Source organism: Odontesthes bonariensis, chromosome 9 (assembly GCF_027942865.1).
Source record: "Odontesthes bonariensis isolate fOdoBon6 chromosome 9, fOdoBon6.hap1, whole genome shotgun sequence".
Lineage (NCBI taxonomy): Eukaryota > Metazoa > Chordata > Actinopteri > Atheriniformes > Atherinopsidae > Odontesthes > Odontesthes bonariensis.
The window spans coordinates 23427643-23438596 of record NC_134514.1 but is presented as its reverse complement, the minus strand read 5'-3'; the positions used below and the strand labels follow the sequence as shown (position 1 = coordinate 23438596).

The following is a 10954-nucleotide window of genomic DNA, read 5'->3' as shown; positions in this document are numbered from 1 at the left end:
TGCAACATACTGCAGCTTCAGCACCATGGTCAGAGGCAGACTGGCTTTTTCAGCAATCTGGAGATAATTCTCCATTCCCCCCCTATACAGACTAGCTCACCACATACAGAGAAGCAAAAAACTGCTGGGCTAATTCGGGCTCTCAAACCAGAAAGAGATTAGACACTTAGAGAACAAAAGAGAACAAGAGGAAATGACAGAGACGACATGAAAACAAACAACTAAACACGTCAAGACACATCAAGACTTAGAGTCTTAGTGGCAATGTAGAAAAACACCACACCATGCTTGAAGCCATGCACTTTTTTCGTATTCCACCATCCACTCTACATAAAAATCCCTCCTTAGTGTATATTGCATATTTACAGACAATGAATGGCTAAACTGGATTTTGAAACCGTCATAGGACACTGCTGAAGCTTTTTTGTGTGTCTTTAATAGGCATATAATTTCCCGTATCTCTTAGATGAGGTAATTTGGAACACCAATGTCATGGTTAAGATTTAAATCAAACAACCAATACATAATTTTTAGATGTGCTAATAAGCTTGCATTGTTGTATTACATTCTGCATTAAGTAACGAATGCCCACAGGAAAAATGTGCCAGACATTTGTACCGTATGACTTAACTGCAAGGAAAGGAAAACTATATCCAGAAAAAATACAGAGCACAAAGTTCAAAGCATTGCGTTGTAATGTCAGTGTGTTTTTAGAGTTTGCCTCACTTCATCAGTGTACCTACCAGGTGCTATCAATGCAGTAAAAAATGATTTTCTATTTTTATAGGAAGGAATCGTCTTAAATATGCCTTTCGTTTGAATGACAGTAGTATAAAAGGATTGGAAGTGCAAGAAAGCCAAGGAATTCCCTTTATGTAGTTTTAGCTTCAGAATAGGCTTATAAATGGAGACAAGGAAAATGTCAAACAACATCTACCACAAGCTGACTTAAGTTACTTAGAAGTGGTATGAGCCGTAAGAGGATCAACTGAACTACACACAAAGGAACCACAGCCCAGTGCCAGAATTGAGGATCGCCACATAAACTTTGTGTAATACATAAAGAAGGAAAGACAATAAGCAAAGGCAACAATAAAACAAACAAACAGACAAAGAAGCTGTAGGGACAGAAAAAAATGCCAAAGCAAGGAAAGAAAGATGTACATTGCATTTACCGTGCAGACGTCTTCCTAAGAGATCAGATGATGGGAAGGTTAATTCCACTGGAGATTTAAGATTTGAAGAACTTGAGCATTTTTAAATCACACACACACACACACACACACACACACACACACACACACACACACACACACAGAAACATTTAGCCACCCCTGAGTCCATTGGTTGCCTTTATCTAACATTCCACCAAAATATTAAATCACTTGCAGATGTTAGTGCAAGATAACAAGAGGTTTTATTGGGATAAAACCATTCAGCATGGAGACAATGGGACAAAGCCCAACACTCATTTGTACATTATTATGGTGGATAGGTGATGGGTGGATGGGTAAATGTTTGCCATTGTATTGACGACAGCTAAATTAACAATGATCCCAAAACTTTATTCATCTATTCATTTGGGAGTGGGTGGGAATGGTGAGGGTTGAAGTTACAAAGTAATACATTATGTTTTTAATCAGTTTGAGTGCACACTAAAATTGCTGACCATATAGTATGACCTTGTGGTCAGGGGAAAAGAAAGTTTTACGTATCCGCCTGTGTGTATGTGTGTGAGCATGTGTGTAGGTCATAAAGTTAAAGAAAAAATAGAAGACAAAAGAATTCAGGCAGAAGAACATGAGGGTACAGCATTGTGAAATTTTCATAAAAATAGGAAAAAAAGAGCCTTGACATTATACAACCATGCTTCCAAAGGCTTTATATGAAGGTGTCATCCACTTATTTGAGCAACAATAATTGTCAAAAATAAAAGAACAATGAATACAACACAAGTTAAAATGTTCCATATAATGCAAGCATGTAGACTGGATCACTGATGACCAATACTGGGGATGAATGCTCTACACTATCTAAGGGTGTCCGCTTTTTTACGGGAAAGAAAGTGGTTTGCTACATATCTTCCACTTAGTGTAAGTTGACACACATAAGAAACTGTAACACCCAATTGCAACACCACTCCTAGTAAACCTATTGCAATCAAAGCAAAGTGCATAACATTCCCCATTTTAAAGCAAAACCCATATGCAACTTCCTCCCATAAATATTCACACTTTTATGGTCATCAAGACTGCATGATTTTTTTTTCCCCCAAATTATAATTTCACCTCAGGAAAGAGAAAAAGGAATTGCCATGTGATGATAAACAAGCCTATCTACCCATAGTTGTTTCAGCCTTAAACCTTCATTTTTAATACTTTTTCTTGTCTGCTTAGAACCAAAAAGCAGCAAGCTATGGTTGGCGCATATGAAACACTATGAGAAGCTAAATTAATCAATCAATGATTGCTGCGGAGGAGGGTATTTGGGATTAATTAACCCCCAAGTGATTTCACTGCAGAAAAAAAAGTCAGTAATCAACAAACAAAAAATAAATGGCTAAAATGTAAAAGCAGTGATTATCTCTCTCAGGATGGTTTTTATATTTTACGAGATAATGTTTTAGTTTGATTCATCTTGTGTGATTTTCATTATGAGCTGAAAACCGATGAAACTGTTGTCATTAATAAAATCTTCTCTTACATTTCTTATACATATATAAATATTTTTTTTTTCAAAACTAAATGTAATTCTAAATAACCTTTTTGAGACAAACATTTTCTTCATCATCATGTGACTACATCGAATCTGCCAAAATGAATCTGGACACCTTTCTATCGCCCTCCGGTGGACTGAATTCACACAGCCAGTTAGGAGGGAGGGGTAGAAATTACATGTGCACATTCAAAAAAGCATCTTCCAATCACGTTTTCACTCCCCCTCTCAATTACTGTTTATTCGCCCACATCAGCAATCCCCGTTTAGATAATGACAATCGCAGCGTGGCTCACTGATTTGCTATCACCTCTTATACTATCCACTTCAAAACCAGCAGCATTCGCTTGACTTGTTCTGGCACTGGGTTTTCTTTTGGCTTCAGATTATATCCAACTAGGACAAGCATTTTAGTGAAAAATTAAAAACTGTTTGCTAAGCTATTCAGCTGGTGAGATTCTAGGGAAAAAAGAAATGAAATAAAATTGAAAAAAATCCAATTCATTTCATCAGTCCTTTCCTTTAACTTACTGAGATTTTAAACAAAACTGAACATATCAAGCTGAAATGTGCTAAGTTATTACCTTCCTCTACTTTCCTATCAAGCACTCTTTCATTGTATCTCCAGCAATGTTATCACACAATGCTTGACCACATCTTCAACAGGCCTTTTCAGCATGACACCAAATGCACACCCTGTCAAGACGGCGCTCCAGACAGGTTCCCATGGCATCAACCCCTTCATCGTTTGATTCAAGAGCTTGTTTTTATTAAGAAGGCTATACCAGACGCATAATCACTATACATTGATTTAACATTACCTTTACAATTAAATTCTTCACTGAAATTACAGAATAAATATATGCACATTTTTCTTCAAATCTATGTGAGAAAGAAAACATTAAAAGTGCCTCCTACAAAGCTGTTAGTGGGTGGCAATGGGGAATCCAGAAGCAATGATGGGGGAGGTAAGGGGGTCTTAACAAAGTGTGTGGAAATATCCAGAAAACCCTTGACATTGTCTTGTAATAATATTCACAAATGTTTTACCATCCGTGCGTCGGCGCATCCATTTTACGAGAAGCACCCTGATATAGACAGAAGTCCTCATTAATAGTAATAACCATATTAATAAGATATAAAAATTAAATAGAACACTGAACTGTAAATGCGTTGCAGTATCTGTTCATAACATGACTTGATAGTTCTGAGTAAATCCTCTCACTTCCTGCACTGAAGCGAGTGCATGCAGCAAACTGCAGTTCATTTTTTAGGATGAGTATTTTTTCTCACTTTTGATCATTTCTTACAAACTTTATGTGCCCAGCCTCCATGTGTTTGTACATCCTAGTCAGGAGACAGAAAGAAAAACCCCAAGTCAGGGAGACGTCCAGCTCCCGTTTGTCTTCATGGTAAGTGGTAGCACATCATGTTAACTCCATAAAAATGGATTTTAGTGACAGATGTAAGATGCTTTGTATGTTTTATTCCTCAATGCCCCTCTTGTTCTTGTTTTGCTCGCTCGTGGGCATTTAGAGATATTAATATATTATAAAAATAACGGTTGTTGACATTGCTGGCTACTCTGAAAAAAAGGCACTTTATAGAATATCTGAGAATGACCTCTCCTCCAATGTGAATTGGGGGGAACATTGTGACTGTAATATAATATTTAATTTTATATCATGCTGCTTTTTCAAGTTTAGTTTTTAGTATTGATTTTGAGTGACTTTGTTTTCAAGGTGACAAAGTGAATACGTTAACTTTGTGTAATATATTTTTTTTCTTTTTCTTTTTCTCCAATGGGCTAGAGTTGTTAAAACCGGTAGGATTTTTCCAAGACTTCGAGGTAATCCGGCTTGGTTTGAAGTTTGGCCCTTAACTCGAGGTAATCGCTTTGGGACGGGTCAGGGTAGCAGCCTTTCCCTGCCGTGAATAGCAGTGTCTCCTTCAGACGTGCATCTTGCTGCAAATCCGGGTACTGCATGCCTGGTGGGTGCGCATGCGCAACGTGCATGTCCTTTAGTTTGGGTACGGTCCCATATAAACAGTCTACAAAGCCCACTGTTGGTGTGGGCCTCTGACTGTCAATCACTGTAGGGCAGAGCCCTCCATTCTCATGGAATCCTGCCATATCAGCCGTGGTGTGGTTGACTGTAACAATGGTGTTGAGTTGAGAGTTGGAGACAGCCAGGGTCCACTCTCTTTCTTTCTCTAATAAGGTTCTGTAGTTACTGTTGCTACTGCTGCCATTGTCTTTCTTTTCTGAAAACTGTGCCCTCTCCTCCTCGGTTATCTCACCCTCTCTAGGCTTATAGATCGGGTTGTTACACATCTGTGTCACAGGGTGGGGAATGTAATCATAAACATGGCCATGAGCATGTGTGTGACTAGTGTGTGTGTGTGTGTGCATACTGGGCGTTGGTTTCTCTGGCGTGCCAGAGTTTCCAGCACTGCTTTGCCTTGGTGGGTCCTCAAAGATCCTGCATTGCATTTGGATCCCCGTCAGATCTACCTCGGATCGTTTCCGAAAGGGCAGTTTCTTCCTGCGACGAAGGACAAAGGCAAAAAGCCCTGCAGCAACAAACACAGCTGAGATGAAGAGCATGAGTAGGCTGAGGATGAGGACCGACAGTGGGACCGCCCCTCTCCCACGGGCCTCACCCAGGTCAGAGCTCCCTGTGGTGGGGTTGTCCTCTCCAGGCTGAGCCGAGGAGGGACCTGAGGAATACTTAAGCTCGGGACAGATGACCTCGACCTCAAGTGAACGCAGGTCCTTTCCAAAAGTGAACTCAGGTGTCTTGCACATGACATCTCCAACCACAATAACAGAAGAGAGCTTTTCCAACCACTGCTTTAGGGGGATGATACTGCAGGAGCAGTCCCAGGGGTTCTGATGGAGATCAATCTGAACAATTGAGGTCAGATGCTCCAGGACACCCTGCACAGGCAGGGAAAGGAAATAATTGTTTCGGAGGTTAAGACGTGCAAGGTTGGTGCCAGCAAAGGCGTCATTAGGGAGGGAGCGGAGCAGGTTGTCATTAAGGAAAACCAACTGGAGGTTTGGCATTAGGGAGAAGGAGTGAGGCTGGATCTCACGAATGACGTTATATTCAAAGTAAAGATAACTCAACATCTGAAGACCCCGAAACATCCCTGGGGTGAGTCGCTCAATATCGTTCCCATTCAGATATAAACTTTTCAAGTTTGGTAAGTTGATAAAGGTGCCTTCCTGGACGTAAGATATCCGATTGTTCCCTAAATGCAGTAAATCCAAACTTGAGAAGTTCCAGAAGTCTGAGCGGTAGATCTTCTGTATTAGGTTCCCACTGAGATACAATTTCTTGGCATTTTCGGGGCGTGGCAGGAGTTCTGAGATGTTGTGAAAACCTTTCTCTTTACAGTTCACTGTTAGACCAAGGTCATTGATATGAAGGTTGCAAATACATCCAAGTGGACAAATTATTGGGATTGGGGGTCTTGTTTGATAACCAGCAATTGGGGGCTGGTTGATGCCTGGGTACATGCTACGAGGGGTTGGGGGGTTCTTTGTAGGCCGAGGCCGTTTGGTAGGCTTCACAACTCTTACATTGTACTCCACAGAAGAGGCTGTGTTGTGAAAGGAGGAGAGCATAGAGGAAGGTTTAGTAGGCCAAGTGTTCTCATTGCTGAACGGAACCCGGGGAATTCCCAGCTTGGCCTCAATCTCTGCATCGGAGAGCAAAGGACAGAGCTCACTGCGCTTGATTTCCCGCAAGTCTTTGCCATGTAAATGGAATGGGTACTCACATGTGATCTCACCCACCAAAGCTGTGTAAGGGATTCTCTCCAGCCACGTTTTTAACTGGACAATTTCACACACACAGTTCCAAGGATTCTCCTCCAGCTGAATTTCCATTAAGCTCCTTCCAACATACTCCAGCGTCCCCCTATACGGTAATGTCTTTAGTCTGTTTCCTCTTAAGTCCAGATGTGTGAGGGACACCGAACGAAAAAGAAAATTTGGGAGCACAGGGATCAGATTGTCATTTAGTATAAGCACTCTCAACTTGTGAAGGTGCCTGAATGCACCACTTTCAATCCTTTTGATAACATTGTAGTCGGCCTGGAGATACTCTAAACTTTCCAACCCCAGAAATGTGTCGTTCCTGAAAACCTCTAGTTTGTTTTCATGCAGGAACAGCCGTTTCAGTATTCCCAAGCCATTGAATGCTCCAGCATGAATATCTTGCAAGGCATTGTTACCCAAATTAATGGATATAGCATTGTTAAGGTGAAGGAAACTGTTGAAATAAAGCTTCCTCATTAAGTTCCTCTGCAGATTGAGCTTGAAGGGTCGGCTCCATATCTGGGATATCTGGCTGACATTTGTAAATCCTTTACTGTCACAGTGGACGTGGAAGATGCCCTCCTTGACCTCGCAGTAACAAGGCTCAAAGCAGGGCTCATCGATCTCTTCTGAGTCCTCTAGAAGTGGGATCGGTGTGGTCCATCCTAAGGCTATGGTGCTCAGCAAGGTAACCCACAGCATCCTCGCTGACACCAAGGGGATGAAGTGTTGGCTCCAGGGACAGAGCCACTTCACTGCACTGCAACAGGAAACAGAGAAAGACAATGCAAAGATGTGTGGGAAAGATGGGAGGAGTGGGGGGTAGGGATTATACACACACAGGTACACACACGCCCTCAAAGGGAAAGGTTTGAGGTGGAAAGGCAGGAAGAGCGGAGAGACAAGTGGAGAAGGGTGCATTAGTTTCAGTAGAATTGAAGGCAGCATTGAAATGAACACCAATGAATAATAGAATGCCATTGGAGATCACTCCAGATTCTGCAATATCGCTGGGTATTTCAAACAAAATTTAAGACAAGCACTCTTGAATGGATAATATGATATCAAGCAAGACAAACAAATATCTGCACACAGTCAGTTAACTTCACTATGTAAGCAGAAAAGCCATTTATCATACAGCAGATGTGCTGGTAAGGTCGCAATAAATCATAGCAGAGATGCTTATCGCCATGAATAAACGAAGGAAACAGTAGGTTGGTGAGGGTAGGGGAGCAGACACTGTTCCCTTGCTTCAATTATTTCATAACAGGGACTTCAACCTCTCTTTTATGATATTTATATATTTGAGTAACTCGAAAAAAAGGTAGATATTAGAATAGATGCAAGAGGCTTTAACACAGTACACTTAGTGGCCAGTAGTGGGACTAAATGGAATTTTTTGAGGATCTCTCAGGTCATTTGTCTCTATAAATCAATTTCGACTCATTTCTGTATTCCTGTCTATGTCTACATCTGATATAACAAATGCGTAGAAATGTACTATGAAAACATTGCCCATATGGCTGCAGGTACGGCAAGGCCTGGAATTGCTAGATCACAATGTAATGTGATGATACAAATTATTATAAAAGGAAAAACGTCCAATAGGTCTAATGAGAGAACGGGGAGGAATGACTCAAAATGCTCAAATGCTGGATGCATCAAGAAACTATCAGCTTAATAGATGTAACTCGCTTTAATTCGTCCAAAGTCCGTTGAATGCAACTTCTGATAGTTTTTTTTCTTTTGTTTTTCCTTTTCAGTTTGTGATTCTCTTGTACAATTTGAGAAAGCAACGGCACAAGTAAAAAGCGCAGAGGGCGATGCTGCCGCGTTGAGAAGCGCAGTTATCGGGCAGCGTTTTGATGGAACCCAGTACCATTGAAATAAAAAGAAAAGCAATGTTTATGATTATGACAATAGTAAAAATGCCCAACAAGCCCCTTTTTAAAAATATAAGATGGATTAGAAATGATTTTATTCATTATATACGTGCTGTCTGCTCCCCCATCTCTCTTGCGCGCTCTCTGTCTCTCTCTTACTCGCACACACACATTACCTCTGATATATAGGCTATATATATGTATTCCTTTTTTAACTGTGCACTTTAAGTTGCCATACATGCATACTCATGCATTCACATTGATTGTTTAACTCGAGGTGTTGAAAATCCAAATATGCGCATGGGACCGTCCGTCGGAGCGGAACCGCTATCCGTGGTTCTGAAAACAAAAGCTCCGCCAAAGGGACAGAGGAAGTAAAAGGGAAAAATGGAAATTGTTTTGTAATCCAGTAAGAAGATGTGACTGTTAAAGCCAGTATTTAGAAAAATATGAATCGGGAAACACAAAACTTCCGTGCACACCATCTCCTCGCTTAAAAAAAATCACTGCTTTTACCCTCCCAACCAAATGCAATCCTCCAGGATTTGTTAATTCCGCCTCCATGTTAAAAGTCAAAAAAGCCCGATGCGATCAAAAAAAGACAAAAAAAAAGTGATAACATTTGAGGACAGTTAAAATATTGCGTGGTTGATTAATCCCTCTGGGTGTTTCAAATAGAGTGATATACGTACTTAGTTTAGTAGGATTCCAACTTCACATATCCTTCTGCGATGTGTGTTGTTGTTGCCCGGTGTGTCCCGCTCACCATCCGATGCCGGGCTGCGAGGAAGAGAACGAGAAATGAGGGTGGCTGAGCCGTGAGAGAGAAACAGAGGGAACACAGAGGGGGATGAGGAGAGAGAGAGCGGGGCATTGATGAGGGAGAGAGGAAGAGATGCGTATGAGAATGAGCCGAGTTTGAAGTGTTGCTCCCCACCAGTGGCAATTTGAATATGTCCAAAAAGATCTAAACCTTCCACAAACACCAGACTAAGTTAGTGTGAGATGACAATGCTGAAAAGTGACGGTATAAACACTCCCTCCCCCAGAAAAGAAAAGAAAAAAGAGCAGAGCGCGTGGTGAAATACATGCCAAGCATAATGCAGCAGCCGTTCGTCGTGACATTGGCAGGCAAATTGTGGCTAAAGAACAAGCGGGGTATTGATCAGTCGAATGGGTCGTTATCCTCGGGACATAGAGAGCGCTTGTTGTTCCCTTTTGAAGTCCGTGGCAATCCAAACACCAATACAGCACGGGAATACACAGAAACACATCCATGCAAAGATTTGGAGAAGATTTGTCATACAACACACACGGAAACACCCTATAACCGCTCACCTTAGTTTCGTGGTGCATTTGGAAAGCATCGGGGAAAAGACCGCTAGTTTGAATCTCGTTAGATCTTTCTCTCGCTCGATATCTCTTTCTCTCCCCCCTCTCTCTCTCTCTCTCTCTTTCCTCACCCTGTCTCAGTAGCTGAGGCGAAAGAGGGGAGAGAGGAGAAATGAAGACGTGATAAGAATTTCTCCCGCTCCCGCTCTCACTCTCTCCGGTGATTCTGACTCTCTCCCCTTCTTTCTCGTCTCACCCCCCCTTTTTTCTAAGCAGTTTGCTTAAAATGCAAGTCTTCGACTTCTGCCCGTCCACTTCCTCTTCTGCCCCTTCCCTACTCCGCCGCCTCTCGGGCGAGTGCTCACCAGCACCGTAGACGGGTGAGAGTAGTTTCTCTCGGCTTCAGGACCGTGTCTCTGTCCAGTGCAGCAACAGTGAGAGTATGTGGATCATATCGGCGATGGGTTGGTCATCGGCTGCCTTTTTTTTTCTTTCTTTTTTTTTAAGTCTTTCTATCTTTTTTTTTTCTTTCCTCTGGTTCGTTTCCCTGCCGTGCGTCAGAGAAGTGAGGGACCTAGCAGGGGAGGTGGAAGTGGGATTGATGGGACGAGAGACGCAGAGGAGAGAGATGTGGCAGTGAGAGAAAGAGGAGGAGGGGAGCAAAACGTGTGCTGGGGACGGCTGCGCTGTAGTTCTGCATGCTGTTGAGTGGAGGAAAGGAGGCGAAGTGAAGACAGGAGAGAGCAAGGACTCTGGCCTTTGCGGCGGGGGCGCGCGTCAATGAGAAATAAATAAATAAGAACCAGGGAGCGCGCTGTGCCGGGTGGGTGAGACTTGCAGACCTGTGGATGGCAAGCTGGACGCAAGAACCTCCTCTCTCTTTCTCACTGCATGATCATAATTTTTTATGATCATCACTGGGATTTTCTCCAATAATATTCTCAATGATTGTCAGTTCCTTTACAGTGAGATAAGGCCATCGATGAGGGAGATCTAGTTGGCACCACATCGCCCTGCCAATATCCATTCCCCCCGCGCTGCGGAGACAAAGAGGGTGGCCTCCAAAATCTACAGCACGGAACGTTTAAACTCTGCGTGTCTTCCCCAGTCTCGCCTCCAGCGGGCAACACAAGCCCATGTTGTGAGCAGAAAGCAAAGCCGGTTCTCACTAGCAAAGAGTGACACATTCGAGATT

General features: G+C 42.3%; 1 protein-coding gene across 2 annotated transcripts; it reads right to left on the bottom strand.

Moving 5' to 3' along the window:
* Positions 1-1862: 1862 nt before the first annotated feature.
* Positions 1863-10533, bottom strand: slitrk3a (SLIT and NTRK-like family, member 3a). Of its 2 annotated transcripts, none has more exons than XM_075473695.1 (3): positions 9766-10533; positions 9120-9238; positions 1863-7304 (listed from the first exon to the last, which is right to left on the bottom strand). In XM_075473695.1, exon 3 carries the CDS (start codon positions 7244-7246, stop codon positions 4532-4534), a length of 2715 nt encoding a protein of 904 aa, XP_075329810.1. In that variant the 5' UTR covers positions 7247-7304; positions 9120-9238; positions 9766-10533; the 3' UTR covers positions 1863-4531. The 2 variants fall into 2 exon arrangements, with proteins under 2 accessions (XP_075329810.1, XP_075329809.1); XM_075473694.1 differs by having other exon boundaries at positions 9120-9207.
* Positions 10534-10954: the final 421 nt, after the last annotated feature.

Bases quoted from the DNA above. Each gene is read 5' to 3' on its own strand.
- slitrk3a (XM_075473695.1), bottom strand. From the start codon at position 7,246: ATGCTGTGGGTTACCTTGCTGAGCACCATAGCCTTAGGATGGACCACA.